Raw genomic sequence first — 27,232 nt, 5'->3', positions numbered from 1 at the left:
CATGGATGTCATTCTTCTAAATAGAATACCAGTGATCAAATAAAGTGTACCATTCCAGAAATGGAAAGAATATTTCAGAATGAGGTATTCTTAAGATATGTAGATAGTCAACAGATACTCAAGACTGATGTAATTATTAGCAATATAAAAAGATCTAAGCCTCTTCAATTTAATTTTGAAATAAAAAAATTAAGTATAAGAAAAAAAGCATTCTATCTTGTGAAGTGAAAAGGATCTTCTAAAATGGAAATGTGAGGGCAAGGTGTAGTATCCTCTCCCACTGACATAACTGAGAAATGTTTATATTTTGGTGTTAAATGGAACCAAGTTGTCAGATAGCTTGTGAAAATTTTGACTGATGGCAGAAGTGGATGCCTGATGTGAACAGAAGATACAAAGAGCAACACAAAGTAGATAATTGTCTCCAATATGTGGGTCTTGGGTTTTGAATAAGAAATAAAGAATCACTATAGTCACTAAAAACATGGAAGAAATCAAATAAGTAGATTGGATTGCTTCTCTCGCAAAAAACAAATTAAAAAAAGAATTACTCCTAAAGATCATGTGAAGAACATTGGGTTTAATTTAATAAACTAAACCATTTATAAGTTTAGTGGTTAGCAAAAATCACTCATTGTAACATTCAGAAATAATAAAATAAAGCTGTGATTATTATTATTATTTCAGTTATAAATACCAACACAATCAGTTCTGGCAAAACATTTAAGGCAACTTTCTCTCATACAAAGAGGCAAACTTGGATCAAAATAAAATATATATCATGATATACTTTTATTATATAAAGTTGACTATATATTTTTGTTTGCATTCATTTTTCTTTTATGTCAGTTTTTTTATGCTAGCATGGGTTAGCTGAATATATAACTGAGATGTTATTTTACAGCCAAATACCCTTCCTGTTGCAAACTCTTACCTGTTTTTCAAGCAAGAGACCTCTTATTCCACACATTTCTGAACACAAGGAGTCAGTGGCTGATTTATTGACAAGGGGGAAATGAGAAAAATATCACTGGTTGCAGCTCAGCAATTTTCAGAAGCACAAATATAAACACAGACATATATATTGCATATGGACGAGGACAGTAACAAAGTGCCAGTCTCTAACTGTGGAGGGAATCTGTGGAAGAAGTAGAGCCGGGAAGACGGAACAAGGTGGTGAAGAATGATCTTTGGATGCTGAGGCTCACAGAGGTGATGACAAATGATCGAGACCTTTGGCAATTTGCTGTGAGAATACATATCAAGTCAAATGAAATCATGGTCATGGCCAGTGCCAGTAACATGTAAAAGACATCCACTACACTCTTAGAGTGGTTGGCATTATTAGTTTGAGTCAAACCATCTAACTCTTGCCAACATGGAAAACAGACACTAAATGATATATGACAGGCTCCTTTCAGTTTCCATCTACCTATTCAATACACAAGGCTTTGGTTGATCAAGTGCCACCCAGAAAGATTGAAACCAAAACCACATGGTTGGGAAATGAACTTAACTATATAATCATGACTGTGCCTGTTATTATCATCATCATCATCATCATCATTTAATGTCTGTTTTCCATGCTGGCATGGGTTGGATAGTTTGACTGAAAACTGGTAAGCCAGGGAGCTGCACCAAGTTCTGATATGATTTGACAAGGTTTCTATGGCTGGATGTCCTTCCTAACACCAACCACTAAGTATAGTGGGTGTTTTTTATGTGCCACCAGCAAGGGTGCCATTTACTTAATACTGATATCATCCACAAATACAGTCTCACTTGGCTTGACAGGACTACACAGCATGTTGTATCACCAAAGTTTGTCACCTATCACTACCTCCATGAGGCCCAATGCTCAAATGGTGCTTTTTACATTCCACTGACATGGATGCCAGACAGCACTGGCATTGGCCATGACTACAATTTCACTTGGTGACATATAACTATTATCATCATTTACCAGTTTGTATATGTAAGGTATAAATAATTATGCATTAGATGATTAAATTTATTATATACTTTAGTCATTGTAGCATGTTCTCACTTGACATAATAGTACACACAGGAGCAAATTTAACTATATAATTTAACATTTTAAAAATGCTGTCTAATATCTCAAACATTTTACAATATTTTCTCTTTTTTTCACATTTAAAAATATAATTTGCTCTTAATTCTTAAATACAGGCCTAAATTAAAAGACCTAATCAACTTGACTTTGAATTTTTTAAAGAAGTATTAGATTAGAATGAAACAATATCACGTGGCTGTTTGGCATGGCTGGTTGGATGGTGAATGTGTTCTGCTGACAGTATTTTTTGATACTTGCAGTAACTATACATGCACAAATACAGAGAAATATACACATGCAGATAGAATGATAAAGAGGGAAGGATATTACAATTTATTAATTGAACATAACTGACAAACACTTTTCCTATCCTCAAAGGCATAAAAAAATATTCACATAGACAGAGAAGCAGATGATGAACTCTAAAGGTTTTTCATTCTCTTTCTGTTTTTGCCTCTTATTACTTTCTTTTGAAGAGTGTAGGCTCGAACCATAAAAGACTTTTTCATGTTTCCCAAGTGTCAAAACTAATACACTTGCTTGTTGTTCATACACCAGTTTTTGACTTTGGTTTTTCTATAAATTTCAACTACATATGTATAATAAAATTAATGAAGATCAGGAGAATGGAGATTTGCGCATCCAAGTTTTATTACACAGTTATTTACATCATTCTTCATTTAGACCTACATGCATTTCTGCTGCTAATTACTGCACACTGACAAGTGTGCATCTTGGTGTTAATTATAGTACAGCTTCATCAGTGTACAGTGGTTTGCAGTGAAAACATGCATAGGTCTAGTGATGAATGATGTAAATAACTGTAAAAAAACTTGAATGTGCAATCTCCATTCTCCTGTTCTTTATTAATTTATTTTCTCTACGGAAACTATACAGTCCTTATAAGGAAATTTGGATTTACTAAGTGAGGATTAACTGAGTATAGTAAATTTTAACTAACCTGAGTTTCCCCAACACTCACTGTGGCTAGCCAGCATTGAGAACCGATAACAGGTAACTGCCAGGGTTATATATCTTTCAAAACCATTTTTGGAAATATTACTTTCAGAAATTTTATTTATTTATATATATATATATATATATATATATATATATATATAAAGAGAGAGAGGGGGGGAGAACAAGAGAAACATTAAAATGTCTGATGTCAAATAAGTCGTCATCAAATCAGCAACACCAAAAAGACAAGAAGCTAAAATATCTCATACTCATCTCAGACTTACAACATCCTAAAATATTTTATTCAAAATGTACCATGTAGTACTAAATAAACCACAACAACGTTGTTATTTTAGTATCAGTCCCTTGATATAACTCTTTGACATGACTAATATCACTAATGCTTTCAGAGAGGTATAAATCTCATTGCAACCATTTCATCCAAATTGAAAAAATATGTATTTGATTTTTAAAAGCCATTTCTAATAGAAATGCTTTTAGTTTTCTGTTGCTTTCAGTCTCAAAGTCATTTTCCTTTTCAGAGTAAATTACAATGTTGGTGATCAGAACATCAAACTTTGAGAATACTATTATCATGAATAAACCTATTAGTTAAATTAATAGAAGAAACTATTCTTTGGATACAGCAATTAAAATAATAGCAAGGATGCCATCTAGGCCTGTAAAAGTGTTAATGAGAAAAAAAGAATACCTCAATAAGAGGTGAGGAAAGAAATGGAAACAACAAAAGAAATGGAAACAGCAAAAGAAAAGAAAAATAGATGGGAAAATAGTGTTGAGAATACGGTTGAATGCCTAATGGATAGTGAAGGACTTGGCAGCAGACCTGCTAACACAGCTATCTGAGTTGAACAAAGGAGGAAAGAAAAAGTTTCCAAACTTTATGGAGAAACGTTTGGCAGTGAAACAAAACTTGCTCACATTTGGCAAAGAGAAGAATAATGGAATGTATAACATTTAGTAAATTGTAAATTCACATGATGTTAATATTCTGTTACAACTAAAGGGCAATGTGTGTGTGTGTGTGTGTGTGTGTGTGTGTATACACAAACACATTTTCCCTTAATTTAGTGTTCTATTACCCTAAAAACATCTTTACTGTAATATGACTTATCTATGAAGAAAAATTGTTTGATAGCCATACTTTCTGAATAAAAGGAATAATTATTCCAACATCATCATTTTATAATATTTTCTTCTAAAACTTGCATGGGTTGGACAGATCTTTTTCCTTTGCAATGTTTTACCACTTGATACAGTCCTTTGTCATCTCTTTTCTGAGGTCCAGCCTCCTGAGATAAGCTTTCAACACTCCTTTACATGTCTTCCAAGATCTTTCTCTTTCATTGGTTCCTTCAACTTACAGTGCTTGGCATTTCGTTACACAATCATCATCCTCTATACAAGTTGCACAATTGTACTAACTCACTCTTCTACCTTGCACACTACATCTGATTTTTTACTCAAACCATTTGTGCTCAGAGCATGTTCACATTTATTTCCAGGCTTTGAATATCCCTCTACATTCAATGATCATTTTTCATGACTATGCAGCCCATTCACACACATACACAGCCAATACCTTTGTTATCAGCAGATATAATAGTTCCCACATTCCGACCCCACCCCATTCTTACTAAGATGCTTTCAAAACATCTGCCCCCATTTCTTATTAGGCTATCTAGGTAATGGAGGCTATAAACTGGTTTATAATGCAAGTGTATTAATTAATTACATATTTTTATTGTGCTAAAAGTTGATTAGCAAGTGAATACAAATATATGTCTAACATAAATTCTTGAATAAATTAGATGATTAAAAAGAGAACACAAAATAGTTGGCTTCAGAAAAGCAATGTTTAAACTTCAGAAATAAAATTGATTGTAAAAAAACCATAAAATAATGAAAAATATTTTGGTTCTGTTACAATAATTGTAGGACAAGCAACAACTGACACAATTTAATTCTATGAGTTATTACATTAAAATAATATATAATCATCAATGGAGACTATACTGTATTTAATAGCAATGTTATAAAAAAAAGATTGCAGATGACTGTCTGCTGGTAATACAAAAAGATAATTTATTTAAAAAGAAAAATTTTTAAATAACCAAATATGTTACTATGAACAGTTAACAGTTTTCAAGACATTTAATATAGGGTAAGTTAAATCCCCATCAAAAACAAAACTATTATGTTTCTCTACAGAACTCACAGATTACTGAAAAGGATAATTGCCAACTTCAAAACAGAAATTTCTTTTTTAGTATTAAATTCAGTTTTATATAACAGAATCATTCATACAGCTGAAGTGACAGGGGAAGACCAGTCTTACTTTTAATCCAATGTATACACACACATACAAAAAGAATGCTGCTCTAACACTGATGCCTGTGTAATATTAAATTCAACAAGTTTTTATACATTTTAGATTATATATTATAAATTCTTGATATCCTTTTTCATAACATAATGCTCTGTAGGGTCATGTTTAATATAAAGAAGACTGGATCCACTAATACAATTTTGTATAAAATGCTTCAGTAGACATTCAAGCTATAAGTGACACATCCATATTACAAGAAGATCAAATTAGATTAAATAGTGATTATTGACTGTACATTGCTAGTCACTTAAGCCATTACTATCTATAAAAACAATGTTATTTTAGACATTTTCTGCACAGTTGTATATATATGTATACAAATGAACAGCATGAGTAACTATATGATTAAAATGTTTGCTTTGCAGCTATGGTTATAATCTAATTTCTGCTGCATGGCATCATGGGAGAGCATCTACTATAGCCTCTGGATGACAAAATTACTTTGTGAGTGAAATTGAGGGATGGAAACTGCAGCAATGATTTTCGTCTTATATTGCTTCCAAAACTAATTGTTCAAAACACAATAAGTCTATGATGTAATTTTATCTCAGACAATTCCACAGCTTCATGTCCTCAAATGATATACATTTAGTATGATACACCAAAGATATCTATTTTATGTAAACATTGGTTATGTCCTGTCAAAAAGTGGCAATTGGTTTCACATCTATTGTTGCACTTAATAAAGGCAACTCATTAGATCCACTAGCCAGAGGTACCTAACCTCTTTAGGGTTATGTACTTCCAACCAGCAGGTCTGATGATATGCCTATATTACTGAGTGTAACAATAAATGTGAAACCAACATTCACTTTCTAGCCAGCCATAACCAACAACATAAAATATTGTTCCAAAAAAGTTTTAGAGTGTGTTTTTATCTTTCTTTTTTTATCTATGAACAACTAACCAATCTATATAATATAGTGGGGAGAGTGAGTACCTGCCAATTTGCTTTGATATTTACACCTGGGGTAAAAAAAAATATACATGGTTGTTCAGTAGTTCATTGTGGAAAAGCCTAAGAGAACAAGTAGCTTATTTGCAAATAAGGGTTAACAGGAAAAGCTATTCATCTAACCCATGTAAGCATAGAAATAGCAGATATAACAACAATAATGACAACAACATTAAACAATGAGTATTTCTTTGGATTAGGTTTATTTCAGCTATTGGGATTCTTAAAAGCTATAGGAAAAAAATATCAAGACACACATTCTTTCTGAAGCAATCCTTTTAAAATGAATTTCCAGTAACTTAAGCCAATATTAATTACCACTAATTCATGTCCATTGAAAATCACAATCAGACAGGGGAGAAAAGACTATAAATTATATAAATGCCAGCTATACATAAAAATATACATACAGTGTAAAAAATTACTAAAATAGTAATTTTTTATAGATGGTAATAACTTAAGTAAATAGTAATGTGCACTCAATCCCTGTTTAATCTACCCCAATCTTGCAGTAGTTATGAATGAATTCCTTATTTTTTTTATATAAAAGTAACATTGTTTGATAAATATATTCTGTAGTCATCAATTTTAATATTAATTTTTTTTTATTAGAAATTAACTTTTTAAAAATGATTTTTGTTTGCATTTATCAATGAAGTCAGTATAACAGAGGAAGCTATTAGTCTTCATTTGAGTTGATTCAATTCAGTAAATAATTTGCAGATCTCTGACAATATTAGATTCAATATAAAATTGCAGTATCCTTTGATAAAGTTACATCTGTTCTTTTGACTTTCCTTTATAACTTGTCTGCTGGGGGTATAAATAAACTAATCATTCAGAGTAGTATTATCAAGGGAACTAATACTGCAAACAAAACTCCATAGCTGAGGCTACTTCTAAATAATAGATATTTCTAATTAAAGTAAGTGACTATTTCAGCAGCTAAAAGCATATAACCCTTTATAAATCACAGGGTGGGTAACTAAAGAAACATAATCCTGGTAACGGCTAGATTATTCTGAGTTCAGTTCTTTCTGCAAAGAAAATAGCAGCTATAAACTTCATATTAACTAAACTTATTTATATTGCTTAATTTTTAATACTTAACTTTAATTTCATAAAAGAGTATGTTAGTGAGTGTATTTTTATTGGTTTACATATTAGCTACTCTTTTCAATTACCAACGACCATGATAGAGAATGTCACGCATTTATTTTTATTAAATCTAAGCACTCTAGAATTTGCTTACCCAGAATTTTTTTTTAATGGGCAGATCATGAGAGGGGGCAGTGATCATAAAACTTGAAATCCCACCCAGTCTGATGAAACTAATATGATTGATGTTCACCTTGAATATCAGTAAGTTTTTGTCTGTAGGAAAAAGGTAGGTTGGAGAGGTATTCTAGGGAATAGCTGACTTGAGAAAAATGGGACTGGACAAAGTATAAGGCTCATGGGTGAACCATAACTAACCAAAGGAGCAGAGATGGGGTATTGACAGAGAGGGTGTGCAACTAGCTAGTTTAAAAGAGTAGAGGCTACATCAGTAGAGGAACATGTATGTGAGCTAGAAATTGTAGTAATGTTCATGAATAAATCTTTGCCAATTAAACAGTTTTCACTGCAAAATGGAATCAATCTAACAGATATTTTCTGTATTGACCAGAAAGTCACTTTCCTCATTCTGTGTTCCATGTGAATTTACTTTGAAATAGACTACAGGATTCCTATGTAAATTAATTAAAACTTAATTGCTAAGTTGAAGAGTGACAAGATTTAAAAAAACGCTTTTTGACAAAGGAGAAATGGAAAGAAAGAAAAGTAATAAGAAATTAATATTTCTTTTTTTCTTATAGGTATAACTGGAAAGCATTAAGGCTTCACAGCAATGCCATTGTCTGCTATGCACAAGGAGACTATAGGTAGTGAAGGTAAGGAGAATCATAGAAATCATATACTAGCAGAATAAACATTCACATGACATTTAATAATGTAATATAGAAAGAAAAACGGAGCTTGTTTTTCTTTCAACAAAAACAGGTTTGTAAAATGGGACATTTTACAATACTTTGTTGGTCAATTCTACTGTTAAATCCAATTTTCTGAAAATTCTGAAATGAATCAATTTCTAATTATCTCACCCTATCATTACTCTTTTGACTGCTAATTACACATCAAAATTATCAATGTATTTTTAGAAAGCAAACAACTGATGCTTCAAATTCAAAAACTATTTTCCAAAATAGCATGAATTCATTGCTACTCTTGCCTTTGGTTTAGTTACTTCTCATTATAGGTAGTCTAGAAGTTATTGTGTTCACCACATATTACTGTCTCAAATCCTAGAACTCATAGGGCCAGTTATCCATTCTCTCTGAACAGGACACAAATCTGTTGTAGGGTTACTCGTTTACAGCTGAATGAAATGGAGCATTGTGAAATTAAGTGTTTTGCTCAAGAACACAATAGTGTTCCAGGAATTGAAACCACAACCATATGATTGTGAGTGCAACACTTACCACTAGGCCAAGCACTTTCATTACTATAAATACATTAGCACTAATTTCACTGTTTATTTTCCTGTATGATATCCCAAAGTTACTTTCCTTCATAGCTTTGTATTGCTTTACCACCCCAGCATATGTACAATATTTCTTTCTGCATAAATATTTCTGTATCCTCTTCAATATAGACACATGTGTGTCTGAGCTTTGCTGAAGAAATCTAATAAAGTCAAAACATGTCTGGAGTTGTCACTGTCTACTAAAATTTTAACTATATTTCTCCTAATAGACCTCGGTTAGATGGTGGGTATAAACTCAAAAGCTGTGAATTATAACAAATTTTTCCAAAGACTACGTTGGATACCAAAATAATCACAAAGGGGTATCTTCTATTGGTCATTCAGCCAGATAGAAGTAGCAACCAAATCTGCCTCAAATCACACTCTTTAAGAAAAAAGTAAATGTATTATGCCTTAAATAATGAAGTACTAGATACACTATCTGAAAGAACAATAGAATGGTGGCAGCAGGAACAACTTTGATTATAAGTCTGTTAGATGAAGGTTGGCCTTGTACAAAGCAAAAGCAGTAACAATTAATTGAATGTATAGTTACTCATAAATCTACTTGTAGCAATGAAGAGAGATTTGACATTAAGCTTTGCACATCTTTATATTTAACTCCAAATTAATTGCTTTAATCATAATTTGGCACAGATCCTGATGTAAATTCCAAACAACATAATGGCTAATATCAGTTATTAGCATTAAGAGACATGAATACATCATTATTTCGTATTACCATCTTAGTAACATTCTTTTTTTCTTATTTATATATAGAACCCCGGTCGAACCGTCCAACCCATGCTAACATGGAGAACGGACGTTAAACGATGATGATGAGAGATCTACTCAGTGATGAAATAACTAAGTGGATAAAATATACAACTACATTCTTATAAACAAATCAACGACATGCACTTCATTCATAATGTTCCACGCATTTTTTATTTTTTTAACATTTGCTCATAGCCCATATTTATATCATATCCTACAAGTAAAAATATTTCCATCTCTGGCAAGCCTTATGTAAGCAAAAATGAAAATTTTGACAAAGACTATCTAAAAATTATCAACTTCCCAACAGCACACAAATACATCAAAATTTTACTTTTTTTTCTACTTTAGTCCTATTTTAGTCAGGAAATATTCTGCTTTACCTTACTGAGAAGTTCTCTGCTAACTTTTCAGAATTCTTACTACTCACCACTTCCTAACCAAAATAGCTCTCTAAACTGCAGTCCAGCAAATAAATAAAGTCACCAGCTTTGCTTCCAACTCCACTATCACACTCTCAACCATGTATGTGCAGTTGTCATAAACAAAAACTAAAATTGTTCCAACCTAACAAAGCAATTAGTCCTGAGGAAACACATTACCCTTTCTCAAGAAGTAGGACCTATTTCTTTAACTTACAACATCTTAAAGATGATAGAAATAGTTGTAAAATTTTTTTTTTTAATATTATTTTAATCATTACCATTTTGAATTTTCCCCCACCCTGTGTGAATACCAGTATTGTTTCTGGTGAGTCATATTTACTACAACCTTCCACTACAATAACTGGTTTTATGCATGGCCAATATAAGATTTTAACTGACAACTCATTCAGCTGAGTGTTTTATAGTAAGTTTTATCATCATCATTCTCATTTTAATGTCCATTTCACCATGACTGCATGGATCACTTGAAATTCACCCAGGCAAATTTTCTATGACCAGATGCCCTTCTTGTCACCAACTCTCATCTGTTTCTAAGCAAAGTAATAGCTAGACACACTTTTACAGACAATTGTGAATGAATAACACTATTATTATGAAGGTGATGCTTGTTTACAATTAGCACACAATGTCAAGACAAGGAGACACACACACACATACAATAAGCTTTAAGTTTATAACCATTAAAACCACTCACAAAGCTTCAGTTGAACTGACACTGGAGTCTACTCTAGACACCTACCAAAGTGTTGCATAATGGGACTGAATCCAAAAATATATTATCATTTAACATCCGTTGTCCATTCTGGCATGGGTTGGACGGTTTGACCAGGGCTGGAAGGTTGCACCAGACTCCAGTCTGATTTGGCATGGTTTCTACAGATGGATGCCCTTCCTAATGCTAACCACTCTGAGAGTGTAATGGGTGATTTTACGTGCTACTGGCATGGGTGCCATTTGCATGACATTGGTATCTGCCATGACTGTAATTTTACTTGGTTTGATGGGTCTTCTCAAGCACAACACAGTCAGAGGTCTCAGTCATTGCCTCCATGAGACCCAACACTTGAAAGGAGCTCAGTCACTTTACCTCTGTGAGGCCCAACGCTCGAAGGGTGCTTTGTATGTGCCACCAGCATCAGCCACAACAATATTACCTGGCTTGACATGTCTTCTCAAGCGCAGTATATTGCCAAAAGTCTCGGTCACTAGTCATTGCCTCTGTGAGGCCCAAAGTTCAAAGATCATGCTTCACCCTCTTGTCCCATGTCTTCCTGGGTCTACCTCTACCACAAGTTCCCTCCACAGTAATCAGCACTTCTTTACACAGCTGTCCTCATCCATATGCATCATATGACGATACCAGTACAGTTGTCTCTCTTGCACACCACATCTGATGCCTCTTATGCCCAACTTTTCTCTCAAGATGCTTACACTGTCAAGCGTGAATACTGACATTGCACATCCAGCAAAGCATATTGACTTCATTTCTTTCAAGCCTACACATATCCTTGGCTGTCACAGCCCATGTTTCACTGCCATGTAGCATAGCTATTCACTTACAGGCCTTTCACTCTGAGAAGGAGGCCCTTTGTTGCCAACAGAGGTACCAGCTCTCTGAACTCTGCCCAGCCTAATGTTATTCTCACTGTTACGCTCTTGGAGCATCTACCTCCGCTACTAACTTGGTCACCTAGATAATGGAAGCTATGTACTACCTCAAGTTTATCCCCCTGTACCTATGCATCTTCCACACACAAAAGCTATTTTCCCTGTTAACCATCCTCTGATATTGCTGCACCTCTTATGTGTCCAAAGCTCACACCAGGTGCATCTTATGGAGTTTCTATCTATGCCTTTTCTACAGATCAAGCAGGGCCATCTACTTGAAGGGATTTGTGATTTGTCTGCCTTCCTACTTACTAAGACTTTGGTTTTTGCTAGGGTAACTCTAAGGCCCTTCAATTCTAGACCTCACTTCTATGCCTGCAACTACCTCTCTAGTAGGGATTCAGCTATAAGAACAAGGTCATCAGTATAGAGAAGCTCCCAGGGGCAGCCTGTCTTGAATTCCTCTTATTGCCTGGAGGACTATGATGGACAAGAGGGTTTGAGCACTGATTCTTGGTGAACCCCTACTTGTACTCTGAATTCTTCGCTTAATGCCAACACTCACCTTATTGGTAGCATCCCTGTACAGAGCTTGTACAGCTCTCACCAACCACTTGTCTATCCGAGTTTCCACACTGACCACCAGATAAGGGATTGGGAGGCCCTACCAAAGGCTTTCTCCAAGTCAGCCAAAGATAAACCTCTGTACTTGGCTTTTGTTATTTCTTCTGCAACTGCCTTACCAGAAATATAGCATCAGTGGTACTTCTCCCTAGCACAAAACCAAACTGCATCTCATCTAGACTTACTCTCTCCCTAATTAGTTGGGCTATGATTCTCTCCATAACTTTCATCATCAGATCCAATAATATGATACCTCTGTAATTATTTCTGCCCAAGGCATCACCTTTACCTTTGTAGCAGTTGACTAAGGCACTGCTACACCAGTCATTGGGTATGATTTTTTGTGAACCACCTGATTTACAATATGGGTGATTAGACCATAACCCACACCACCAGATATTTTAAGCATTTCAGTGGTGATTCCTAATGGGCGGGAGGGGGGGTCTTTCCCTATCTTCATATCCTTAATTGCTTTATCTACCAAGGTACTGTCAATTCGAGTAGCTTGTCATTCAATTGGGTCAACATTTGGCAGACTCTCCTCCACTCATTCATTCTCCACATTCAGCAGTTCTTCATAATGGCATTTCCAAGTTTCTTTCTTTGCAGAATTATTGAATGCAAGTGCACCATCATCCATGTGGACACATTTCTCTCCTATGACATCACAATTTTCTTTCATACACTGTCTTGCAATCCGAAACACTTCAATTCTTTGGTCGTCATGTCACTTAACATAAGCAAACTTCTTTTTTGCTTCTCCCTTGGCTAGATATACCTGTCTCCTAGCTTCCCTTATGGCTATCTGATACAGTTCCCTGCTACCCCAGGCCTTCCAGGCTTGTTTCTAATCGATCTGGCTAGCACAGTCACCTGATTTGTTGGTTATCAGGTAACTGGTTGGCTTCCTGAAATTGGTGTTTCAAATCAGTAGGTTATTTGCATCACAGAACTCCAGTAACTTTGTTCCTTCTTAATTTCAGGGGCCTAAGCAGAGATAATTGTCATTATACTATTCTTCAAGACCAGCCTGAGCTTAAGTACTCTATTGCACACTTTAATTACCTCTATGACCTTATCCACCCATTTCTCTGCAAGAAGTATGCCCACACCACTTACCCCATTGCTGTTACTTCTCAGAAGGTTTTATACCTGTGTCTTGCCTATGACGAACCTGGCTGAAGCTCCTCTCCACCTTACCTCTTGGATGCAACATACATCCACACACCTCCATTCAAGTATCTCAACAATCCCACTAGACCTACCTTTCAATGTGCTTACATTGATAGTACCAAATCTGAAAATTGGGAAAGGGACATGGGAAGGAACATGAGAAGGAGAGATGGTATTCAGCACCTGAAAAGAAGGTTTCAATGATTGTTTGATTACAGACGTAAGTTGTTCTTGCTTTAACCCACCACCATTCAAATATGTTAAAATTGTTGTCCCTATTAGGAGTGAGTGCAATGTAAGCATTGTAAATAAAAGTGCTATGAGCATTGTAAATATAAGTGTTACTGCTACAAATATAAATAGGTCAATGTTTAAATTAAATAAGTAAATGAGGTGCTATTGGTTAGTCCATTATAAATATACAGAGAAAGAGGTTTGTTAATTTACTAAGTAACATATCTCCTTTTGGTGCATGCAGTAATGTGGATGATTAGTGGTGGTAGGGAGGGAGGGATTTATGAAGGTATGCAAGTCTTCTGGTACAGCAGCGAGGCAGGGCCCTATAGAGGTTTTCCGTACAAGATTTCTGGTATAAGTGGTGAGGGCAGGAATGGGTGGGCGCATTGCGGACAAGCAATGGCCAGTTTCATCTCAGGAAACAGAAATAGCAGTTAGAAGACACTAGTGAGGTAGACAGAGAGAAAGACTAGAAAGACTTTATCGCTGGGGAAATCATAACAATATTGAAAAAGACAAGTTATAAAACAAGGAGAGGATGTTTATTAATTTTAGAGAGAGAGGGAGAGATCGCTGAGGAAATCATGGCAAAGTATGGGAACACGTAAATTATGAAACAGGGAAAGAATATTGCAAGGATTTAAAAAATTATGATTTCTGAAGAATTAAAGGATTACAAGTTTCAAAAATTATTTTAAATCAAAGTACATCACATTAACATTACAAGTTAGATGAATGCATGATGAACGATCAAAAACTAGAGAAATTTCTTAGCTTAGCTGGTCATTTCACATGGTATAATAGTGTCAACACCAGAGCAAGCAATGTGAAAGTTTGGAAAACCATGTGTAAAGAGTTCTTTATATAATCTACAGCCGGAAGTGGTCAAATAAATGGCCAGCTTCACCTCAGTAAATAAAAATAGCAGTAATAAAACACTAGTGAGGCACAGACAGAGAGAGAGACTTGAAAGGCTATCACTGGGGGAAATCAGGACAAGAATGAGAAAGACACAAGTTATAAAACAAGAGAATGTTTACAAATTTTAGAGAGAGAGAGAAAGAGAGAGTGATCGCTGAGGAAGTCATAGCCAAGTATGGGAACACATGGGTTATGAAACAGGGACCACTGTGATGCAAACTTCCTTACTTTCTGACAGTACCTCTAAAAGTAAACTTATATGCACCTTATTCAACAAGAATATTCAATAGTGTCAATTTTAATATTTTTCTCAGAACATCAACATTTAGTGAGAACACTTCCATCACCTAATGTCATGTTATGTTTTCTTTTTGAAATGCACTTTTTCTTTTTGCAACACAATGCCCTTCCCATTTTCATTTCCTTTTTTTTTCTTTTTCAAGTTAACTAGATTCAAGTTTGTAACTAAAATCCATATATATCTTCACACTTTATATGAATTATCCCTTGTTTAATGATAATTTTTATCATTATCATCATTTAACGTCCTCTTTCCATGCTGGCATGGATTGGACAGTTTGACTGAGGGCTGGCATGCCAGAAGGCTGCACCAGGCTCCAATCCAATCTGGCAATGTTTCTACAGCCGGATGCCCTTCCTAACACCAACCACTCTGAGAGTGTAGTGAGTGATTTTTACGTGCCACCAGCACAAAGGCCAGTCAGGCAGTAGTGGCATCAACCATGCTCAAATGGTGCTTTTTACATGCCACTGGCACGGATGCCAATCAGGTGATACTGTCATTGGCCATGAAAACGACTTCACTTGTCTCAACTAGTCTTCACAAGTGCAGTGTATTGCCCAATGATTGAACGGGGTGCTCTTAAATGGGCTGCTTATGCTGCACTGGCATAGGCCATGGTTAAAAAAAAAAATAAATGCAACTTACTTGCTTTCCATGGATGAGCTGGCTGTTTTCTTCGAATTAAGATCAAGATGACAAACAACACTAAAGGAATAAATTGTTCAAACAGCAGAACCAACTGAAATTTAAAAAAATATATACTTAAATTAATACTGGAGGAAAAAAAAAGAACTTACAAGATCAACATTATTTTTATTTATTTATTCTTTTGTATAATATTTTACTGATTAGCAGAAAAAGAGAAATAATCGGCTCAGAGTGTTAGCTGCCTATATTGTTGCGTCCTTTAAGAAGGCAGCAACTTGGAATGGGAATTAGTTCTACTTGTTTAGAAATTAAAAATACTTAAAACCAATTCATACAAAGCAAAGAACAAAGACCTTTTTAAATAACAACCTTAACTATTACAGAGCATTGTTCAAAATGTACATAACTAAAATATATAATTTGTACAAAATTATATCCTTAGGCATTGAGAATTTGATGTTTAGTTTCCTTAAGTGTAAGAATGATAACTTCCAGTATATTAAGCTGTAAGATTGACAACCTTGGTAGTCAAGTTGTCATGGTGTTTTATATAAGTTTTCTAAGCACTTTTTAAACTATGAACACACATGGTAGGAAACCAACACTGTACAGAAATCCACAGATACCAAAAGTGAGCAAAACAAATCTTTTCTTCTAAATTTATACAGATGCTCCACTGAGAATTTACCAAATTAACATACTCTGCACCTATTGGATCATCTGACCAATGTCTATATGGATACCAACTCTACATCCATATACTACACAATGCTCTTCCATCTTCCAAATTCAATGGCATTTCACACCAGCTAACTGGTTTAAGCCATAGCAATTTTATGTTAATCACTGGCATCGGCTTTGCATCATTACCAACTTGTCTGAGATAGCTAAGCAACTGACTGAAACCATCCATTTAAGCAAGTCTTCACATCCTTCACACAGCCCCACATTTCTCCAGTGGTTCACAACAGATGCATAGTAGTACAAGTAAATGGCCTACAATGACTGGAAACAATTCACTAACCTTTGTTAACTGAAGGTATTTAGCCACAACCACATCTGCAAGAACCAAAACTCAACCACTACAACCACCACCATCAAGAACTAGTCAGTCCTTTTAATCCATAGCCAAAACATTCGAACATCACATAATATTCTTACCAATTATAATGGCTCCATAAGCAGTACTCCCATGAAAAAAATGCCCACATTTGCTGACCACTTTGTAACCAATTCCACAGTACATACACTTGGTACACCTTTCCTACACCACTAATTTCACCACAATGTGTACCTATAATCCAAGCACAAAGATGCCTGTTGCTTCAATCCTACAAAATTATCTCTTGGACCAGACTTTCGGCCAGAATTTATATCAGACTGCATTGTCCCAACATGTCCTGATGAGGATCTTTCTGAACCACATAATCAAATGATATACTCTTAAGATTCAATTATATCATACTCCTTTTTCTATATATTCTAAGACATTACTTGCTAGCATTTCTAACATCCACTCCAATATGGATATCACTTCATTCCTCCCTAACCTTCTACACACAAATAACCTAGACACTTCATATCAAACATGCACAATTTTCACAAACACAGACATTGCAAACAAGACTTCACTTGTCATTCCAGAGCACAAATACACAATTACTGTACATACCAAGGAAAGTTTGTACACTCTATAGTCCCGGACAATTTGCAACTAAAACCATCAAAGTCTTTACAAATGCTAGGCCTCAAAATCACTGATCTCTTCTGTCAAATTTACATTCCAAAGACTAGCCTTCCTCTATTGAGAGCAGTTGCTGTCATTCTATAAAGCTCAAAGCTCAGAATGAAACATAGCTCTAAGATAAGAGACAATGCTACTGTTACACAAAAACTCTAGCTAATTTACAAAGACATAGACCAGCACACTTCAACCTTTAACCTGCATGTGTGCTCTCTTTTACCAATTCTACTATGACTAAAACAGCCTCAACTATTTAGATCTGATAGCATCATTACCAACTTTCACCCAATCTATTCATCACTTCCTTGTACCACTACTCCAATCCCAAACTTCACACAACCCACTATACCCAGTACTTTCTGACTATCACACTTTCTACCAATATTTTTCCTGCTGCTTTTTGACTTTAAAATGTTCAAATTTAATGCCAACAGCACCAATTTCTCCTATCCCAAAGGGCCTGTGAAAGTCATGTGAAGAATTTAAAGAATAAAATAAAAGAATTAAAATATTGCTTTCATAGGCATCAACCTGAGCCTTAAACTCCTCTTGCTTGTATTATCAATCCAAACTTTTTTTCAGTATTCTAACAAGGGTCTCAAACTCACTTTGTATTCATGTGATTTTAGGTTTGGTCCCACTAAATAGCAAGTGATTTGGTTGTATTTTCCAACTGACTAAAGTTTTTTCTAAATGAAATTTGGTAGACTAAAATTGTCTGGAGAGACTTTCATGTGTGGGTGTTGGTGGGTGCTATGTGCATGCTGGTGTAAAATGGTGCAGCAAGTTGCTTCTTTTTAGCAACAAAATGTTATTTAGCCAACTGACAGATTGGATATCTGCAGTCCAATAACTGACACTAGTAAGAAGAGAAATTACTATTAGATTAACATTCAAACTGAAAAACTAAGAAGCAAGTTTCCAACAGCCAAGTCTGATTTCAGATCCCATTCCAAGTCTTCTTTTCACCTGACTTATATCGCTAAATAATTATGAAAGGAATTAATATCAAAACTCTTGATGCCTTCTATCCTACTGAATACATCTGACCACGAATCAAAGCCATTCATTGTTATTTACACTATTAAGATAAAAATTAGTATTTTTATTTTTATGATTTAAAAAAATGTTTATATATATATATATATATATATATATATATATATATATGGTAATTAATATTCACATATACAAATGAAACTTTTCTAATACAAACCAAGCATGTGACGATGTTTGTTAAACCAGAACTGTAAATAGAAGCCATCAGGATAATCAAACATCAAGTTGCCAAATGTTAATTAGGCAGAAAGAACATAAAACTCAGAAGGTTCAAAATATAATTGTTATTCTATATTGATGTTTTAGGTTTACTGGTGCCAAAAATATTGGCCTGTGCTGAAGTTTAGCAGTTGGATTAAGCTGTTTGGAAAATTCATCAAAATGCCAGTAAGTTATTAAATAAATTTACTTAAAGTGAATATTTTCTGGCAAATTGTACAATTCAAAATTATAGGTACTCCACTACTTTAAAAATATCTAAAAAGAAAAATAAAGGCTTGACTTATAACTTTATGTGCATCACAAAGCATCTTAATTTAACAAAAATGATGTTCAAGTGGTCAGCTCAATTTTAAAAATTTTGTTTTTATTACACTTAACACCTTCCTAAGATTTTTTCACTAAAATATATTACTTCTGAGAGTACAAGCAGGTTTTTTAACCAGAAAATAAAATTTATTTTCCTATTGATAGAATATTGCTCAATTATTGACTCATTTGTCATTCGTTTATACTGAATGAAAATGTATATTTAGCAGGTTCAATAAAAAATATATTTAAGAGATTTTCAGCTCACAACTGTTTAAATAAAAATAAAATCAATTGTGACTATAGGTTGAAAAGAAAATAAGTTGTAGCAAATAATATGAATTAATTTCAGAACTACTAACATAAATGATTTGTGAAAAAAGAATAGATGTTAGAACTCGTGATACTTAGTGACTGGCTATAAATTTGAACTAATAAAAACTGTAGTAGCATGGTGTTTATAAACCTATAAATACAGTTTCGAGTTAATAAATCTTCTCAATATCTTCAGAAAACTAAAGATATTGATCATTGGCTTCTTGACTACCTTCAGAAGGAGACCATCTGTCAGATCAATAAACAGTTTGTCAGATTTTATAACTAACTACCTCATACTATGACAGTGGATACAAAGCTTACCGAATTATTTTGTTATCCCAACTAAAATCTAGCTGATGTTAAGTTTTAGTTAGAATAGTTAGAACCTAACTTCTTGTTACCATTCTCACTGAGTTTCTTTTAGGCTCCACCTAGTTAAATTCCCTACATTTTACTCCTAAAATCATCTCACGGTATACCATTATACCATGTGTGTGTGTGTGTGTGTGTGTGTATGTATATATATATATATATATATATATATATATATATATATAATATATATATATATATATACATCCATACATACATACATACACACACACAAACCCAAACACTAGACTGCTATCACCCAGACACATGAAGCATCAAGGTTTCAACAAGTTATGAGCAACATATTTCCTCTGTGAACATAAAAACATTACTAAATTAATTCATAACATTCAGTTAAATACAGAAAGCATGTTGCCAAAATTCTTACAAATACGGTTTAACATTTGTACTGTAAATGAGGGGGAAAAAAAGTTGAATATTAAGTTTGAAGCTTAATTTTTGCTGACCTACTTTTATTCCACCCATGTAGCTTTGAATGAGTACAGAGGGAAAAAACTATTCATTGATCTATTATAAATGATCTATAAGTGAAACAGAATGCTGAATAACTTACTCAATAATCAATAAATTTTGGCATGAAGTTGGCATTACCTATAGTATTACTTCTTTGGTAGCAACAGTTTTGTAGCACAAAGAACTTCATGAGTAAAAGACTTAAATGCAAACTTATTTCCTTGAAGTAAGTTTTTAAGATCAGTATATACACATATACACACACATAAGTATGTGTGTGTGTGTATACATACAGTATTTTCTTTTATATGTAGTTCTAAATATTAACTAAATAATGCTGAATCTAATTTTGTTTCCTTTTATTCTAGTATATATGTGTATTAGTCATTAGTCATGTGCATTTTTTTCAATCTATTCTGCTTTCTTTGGTTTGTGTTGATACCATATGTTGTTTGAAGTAAATATGTTACAAATTTTAACACAAGTGCTTACGACTTCATTGCTGCCAATTGTAAATCTAAACTGACAGTAGCAACAAGAGCAACAACCTTGTTATGTGATGCCACAAGGAAGAATTAGAGTTTCAACTTACATTATGCCATTTGAAAGAAAAAAAAATTAAGGTGTCCCAATTAGAAATCAATTTCAGCTGACAGATCTGAATACATTAATGAAATATAGTAACTATACCATCTATATTAATAATTAAAAAAACATTTAGTGTCAGACACAAACTGGAACCCTCATATTAATACATGGATAAAGAAAATTATTTTCCCACTTAATCACTCGAAAAAGAATGTGTTATACACCCTACCCATATTCTTATAAAAAAAGGAAAAGGTAACAGCAATAAAAAAGCACAGACCAAATCCAAAAAATCTCTACTCCTCATATATATACATTAGAACGGCTTTTAAATAAAGAAAAAAATGTGTGTGCATATATGTATATGAAAACTTGGTCTTTGCATATTACATTGTAAGCTACTCCTCTAAGAGGTCAATGACTGAGTAAGTAGTACTTATAGTAGAATAGAGGATACTCTTTAGTCCAACTGCAGGAAACTTCTAATGCCTAAAATGTACCCAGTCTATTTTATAGGATATACACTGAAATGGCCCGTTTCTCTGTAGTCAAGGTAGCAAATTACTATGATGGGTGGTGAGACAAAAGACCATAGCAGGTGGCAAAATGAAGAACCACAGTAGGTGCTACAGTCAACAACTTGACCTCAATCTCATATACAAGTTCAACGGCCAAATCATTAGAAAAAAAAAATCTTTAAAGATTTTTTCAAAACACATATTTAGAAATCAGTACAAGAAAGCCAATACCTTTCTTTCAGGCCATATCTCTCTCTATATAAACGGCAGTTTGTCTGTGCGTTTTCTGTGTGTCTGTTTTCTCGTACCCTCACTCTGACCACGGCTTTCAACCGATTCTGATGAAACTTGACACACACATAGCCCAATGTCATAATTCAAAACTAACGCAGCGAAAATTTTGAAAAGTTCCCCCAGTTCTGAAAAAAATCGATAAATTCGACATGGGGTCGAGAATCAGAAACCCAAACCACGGACCGTCTAGGGGGCGCAACTCCACCTTTTTTAACTCTCAAAAAAAATTTACCATCATTTTTTCCCCATTTTTTTGCTATTTTTTGGCTATAACTCTCTAAAAATGCTTTATAGTTATTTCCCTTACAAACCTGAGCAACGCCAGGCGATACTGCTAGTTTAATCTAAGGTCTACCAACATAAAATTCTATCTTTTGCAAAATCCTAAAGAAACAAAAGGCCATATCTGCTTTACACTTCTGATTTATAGAAAATTCTATTATCTAATCTATTCTGTAACAATCACTCAAGCTCATCTCGTAGACACAGGGTCTTTAGATCCCTAAAATATTTCCAAATAGGTAGTTTACTAAATCCTCACACTTTTTTCTAGTATATTAAATATTTTTTATAAACATACATTTTATTCCATTTTTATTGCATTTCTCCTCTGAAGAGATAGTAAATAATTTTAACAAAGGTACATAAAGTAACAATGCATTATTACATACAGCCATTGCTGTATTTTAATCATAACTTCTCTATTATGTAATATCATACAGCAGTAACCTATAACCCCAAAATTTTAAGTGTAATAAAGCTTTACCTTTTACTTCATTAATTTAACTGTTTAAACTTTAATACAATTCTTAACCCACCCCAGTCCACTCAAAAGTACCTTGGATTGTAGGGCAACCTACTGTGCTTGAGGAGACCCATTGAGTCAGGTACATCAACATCAAATGGAAATTGTAGTTGTGATACCCATGCCGGTGACATGTAAAAAGCACCACCTGAATGTGGCTAATGCCAGCGCCTCCTTGACTGGCTTCCATGCCGGTGGCACATAAAAAGTACCAACCGATCGTGGCCGTTTCCAGCCTCCTCTGGCCCGTGCCAGTAGCACATAAAAAGCACCCATTACACTCTCAGAGTGGCTGGTGTTAGGAAGGGCATCCTGCTGTAGAAACACTGCCAGATCAGACTGGAGCTTGGTGCAGCCTCCTGGCTTCCCAGACCCCAATTGAACCATCCAACCCATGCTAGCACAGAAAACAGATGTTAAACGATAATGATGATGCTTCACTAACTTTCAGTTACTGTACTTAATTTTCATCCACAACTGATTTTCAACTACCTTGAATTTTTGATTTAGCTTCATACCTAAAATCATCCCATTTTATTCCATGGTTTCCGTCATTTTTTTTATTGTGTAACCTAGTATAAGGTTAATGATACACCATTTTACCAACTATAACCATTTTTCTTTATTTTAATCCTGTTTCTTTCTTTCTTTTTTGCTGTTATAACCTTTATGTAGTTTCATCAGAAAGTATTCATTACCAGACAATTTTCTTAACTGGTATTTTTTTTTTGTAAAGTCTATTTGGCTTTATAATTCTATCTAAATATTCCTTAATTTATTCTCAAGTATTTTATACACAAACATACACTTTATTAATTTGATACAACCAAGTAACAGTGTTATTTTAAGAGTCACATTGCTGTCTATATATTTAACTATATTGCTTCTTTACACAAAAACTAAGAGATAATTTCAAGTTTTTTTTTTTTTTTTACATCTTGTGTACTACAGTTGTTTATATATTGTATTCACTTCATTTGCATGTTCAGTTTTCAAAGAATTAGATGAATATTATTGTAACATTACAACGGGATGCCCTTCCTGTCGCTAACTATTATTTTCAAGTAAGAGATCTCTTATTTCACATGTCTTCAAAGGTACAGGATTTGTTGACAGGAAAAATGACAGCACTGCTTGTAACTTGCAAATTTACTCTAAAATTGCAAGCACAAATGTAAAGAAACAGACAAACACATCCATACACACTTGCATACATATTTGCAGATTTACAGCAGGCATTGTTCAGTCTCTGATTACCAAATCCACTCCCAAGACTTTAGTTGATCTGAGGCTATAGTAGGTGTCAAATAGTAGGACTGAACCTGAAACCTCGTGGTTGAGAAGTAAACTTAATCACATAAACTTGCATATATAATAATCAATGAAAGTAACATTGAAAACCATGAATATTGGCACTAAGTAACATTGAAAATCTGGGTTTGGCATGAATCTCAGGAAGAGCATGTATAGTGAACTCTCATCAAGATTGAAAAATCCTCACAAGAAACGTATTCTGGCAGCAGAAATCAGATGTGAGCATTGCAAAGCCTTGTCATAGACCACATATGTCTGTTTTTTTCCATGCCAGAAGTGGTTTCATGAGCCACCGTAAGACATAAACTCAACCACATAATCAAAGTCATTGTTTTCATCAATCATCACCAGAGAAACACAAATATATATTCCAAAAATCACGTTTTCTAAACGCTATTACTTCAAGATTAGCAGATTTATCAATTTATAGATCTAAAATCCTATTTGCCTGAACACCTAGTGCCATGTCCCTTTTAAATCTATCCATATAGTCTGTAACCACTTTTTCTTTTGTTTATTTTTATTTTCAAAATGTTCATATTTACCCCTAAACAAAAGTCATAAGCAGTTTTTCAAAACCAATATCCTTGAATATCCATCTTAGTTTCACACATCTATCAATAAATAGATTTTCTATTGATTCAATGTTTATCTACACACACATTTTATTTTTTTGCTATATTACATTGCTTGTAATTTCTTTGAATATTACTCACATATTAATAAATCAAAACATGTTTTTTGTTAATTGAATATCATTGCATTGCATATTTCAAATAACTTTTAGTGATGGTATTTTGCACACATACATTTTATTGATTTGAAATCATGGTGTATAAGATTACACTGAATCTCTATAGATGTTTTGTTAAAGAACACCATTGGCTGTCAGCCCTAATGTTATGAAACTAAAATATTTCAACCAAAACAGTAACATTTTATCTATTTCATAACAGCATAGTTTAAAAATAAAAAATTGATCTCACATTCCTTGGTCCTTTTAACTGAAATTCATTTAAAGGCAATTCTTGCACATGCATGCACAAGTCTGGGCAATATTTTTCAAAGGAGACTAACAGTTGCTCATGCATGCAACTCTCTCCTCTCCATATCAAGGGAAAGATGCCAACTTAGACCGACACAACATTGTGTCAGTATTGATGATGTCAGAATGCAAAGAACTAGAACAAATACTGCAAGACATTTTTGTCTGACCCCCTAAACAGTTCTACAACTCCACCAGTCTGGATTGGACCTTTTTTTTTTTTTTCATCAACCCCAAAATTATGAAAAGTAAAGTTGGCCTAAATGAGATTTGAAGCAAGAACACAGAGCTGGAATAGCAAAGCATTCCTATCCAATGCTCTAATGACTATACACACACACACTGTACAACATTACCTTTATCATATATCAGATGAAAATCACAATAGTTTCCTCACCTCCCAACAGTATCACACTCTCTAATGATGCCAATTAGCATTGATGTTACCAGGATATTTCCAGGTCCTTTTGACCAACACTGTTTTCCCCTCCATCAGCCACTACAGCAAACCAAGCGAGGCTGTAACATAACTACTCAAACCACACTGCAACTATTTTGTTTTACTGTTTGATGAGTCCTTTCTAATTGTATCCTTGATGAAACATTTAGAGCATGCTATGCTCCCCTATCCAGTTCAAAAATCAGTGTTATCTTTTCTAAGACCAATGCAAAGTAGGTATGACATAGCAGATCTGGTTACAAACTTGCAAAATTCCATATCTAATATACATCATTATTTTACATCTATTTTCCATATTAGTACGATCTGGAAATATCATATTATAAATCACTTCTTCATACACCACTCTAAAATACTGTTTTCTTTACATCTATTGATACATACAAACAAACAATTCTGTTGTCAAACATGCCATAATCATGGAGTGTCCATTGTCAGCTAATGAAAGAGAAATGATTTGTGTCCTGTTTTGTGCTGTTGCATGTCCTATTCATGTCCCCTATTTTGTGTGCAAAATTTTCTATCATGTGTACATACATTCATTGTTTTATGGTTTAGTCAGAAAAGGAAGAGTAGTAACCATTACTTTCAGGATCCATATCACTAGTGACAAAGTTATTGTGACCAAAGACTTAGCCTGAATGCTTTCATTAGAATAGACAACTAGAAACACCCAAGAGCCATGAGTAGTGTTAAACCAGGTAACCAACTAAATCTACCACTATAGAAGAGGAACAGCTCACCTGGGGAGCTTTTGGACAGTTTCCATCTGCTAAATTACATACATGAAGGTTTGGTTGATCTGAAGTCTATTATAGAAGGTACAGCCAAGGATGTGTATTGAGATTGAACCTGAAGCTATTTAGTTTTACAGCAAACAGCCACACAACCATGCCTACACGCCATGATTCTTCATGGAAATATATATACTCAAAGAGTTTTAATGCTGTCTCTGTACTATGTAGGATGCAAGGTAAATATTTTATTTATATATTAACTGGTCAAAATTCATATCAAAAATGTATTTCTTAAATCCTGAATACAGCAGAATAGTTTTGCTAACATGTAGTTATAGATGAAACAGTTGATTCTTTGATGAAAGAAATGTTCAGAACATTTCTATCAAGAATGAATATTCTGAGAGCTAATATAGCAGAACAAAGAAAGCTTGTAAGTCTATGTTTCATATAATAAACCCTGAGGTCAGTGTCATCATCATTGTTCGACCGTGGTCAGAAACTGAAGACAATCACGAAAAGGAGGATAGCATTAAAGATATAAAATATATAAGAGATTATGCTGCAAAATGTATTTCAAGAAGTCAAATGACAAGAAGAAAAAAAAGAGCATTGTTTTCAAGAGCCACAGACATTATTTGATCAGACATTGGGGAAATGGTCACAGCAGTGTCAACAATCACCTCTTTATATATGAATTCTAAAATTTAAAAATTATTTAGAATCATAAGTTCTACATATAAAACGAGTTGGTCCATCTGAAGAAATAGTAAATGAGATTTATGAAGAGACACATGAGGTACAAAAGAAGCTATTTGCAAGAGACACTGTTTATACTTACACCTAAATTAAATGATAAAGAAAATAGCATAATGTTGGAAACTATAAATAATCCATGAAAAAGGAAATAGGGAGAGCATGAGAAGAGATTAACAACAAATCATCATCATAATAGAAATTGTAATTCATAGAATATTATTTGTATCATAGATATGTGCTATATTTTTTAAAATACATAAAATGTCAATAATGCATAATTGTGTAGTTGTTCATGACCAAGATAAATTTAGCTAACATTAAATGTTGTCTAGAGATCTTCTGTAGGCAGCACAGTCACAACTAAGGTTTTTGAAATTATCTATCCATCAGCTGTTGACAGTTGTTTGTTCTTTTATAAGGTTTCAACCTTCCCCAGGCAATACTGTTATGACCTGCTGTACTTGCCAGCTACAAGAGAAATGCTATGAACAACAAACTGTTGTGCAGGACTTTC

General features: G+C 33.9%; 1 protein-coding gene across 1 annotated transcript in view; it reads right to left on the bottom strand.

Moving 5' to 3' along the window:
- The window catches only part of LOC115224264 (ATP-binding cassette sub-family A member 2), a 211,658-nt gene that overhangs the window by 146,556 nt on the left and 37,870 nt on the right, over positions 1-27,232 (bottom strand). Inside the window, exon 2 of the mRNA XM_029795078.2 lies at positions 15,701-15,794. Coding sequence (XP_029650938.1) covers positions 15,701-15,794 — 94 coding nt within the window. The remainder of the gene's footprint in view (positions 1-15,700; positions 15,795-27,232) is intronic.

Source organism: Octopus sinensis, linkage group LG2 (genome assembly GCF_006345805.1).
Source record: "Octopus sinensis linkage group LG2, ASM634580v1, whole genome shotgun sequence".
NCBI lineage: Eukaryota > Metazoa > Mollusca > Cephalopoda > Octopoda > Octopodidae > Octopus > Octopus sinensis.
Note: the sequence above shows the minus strand (reverse complement) of the source record. Positions and strands in the feature narration are given on the sequence as shown.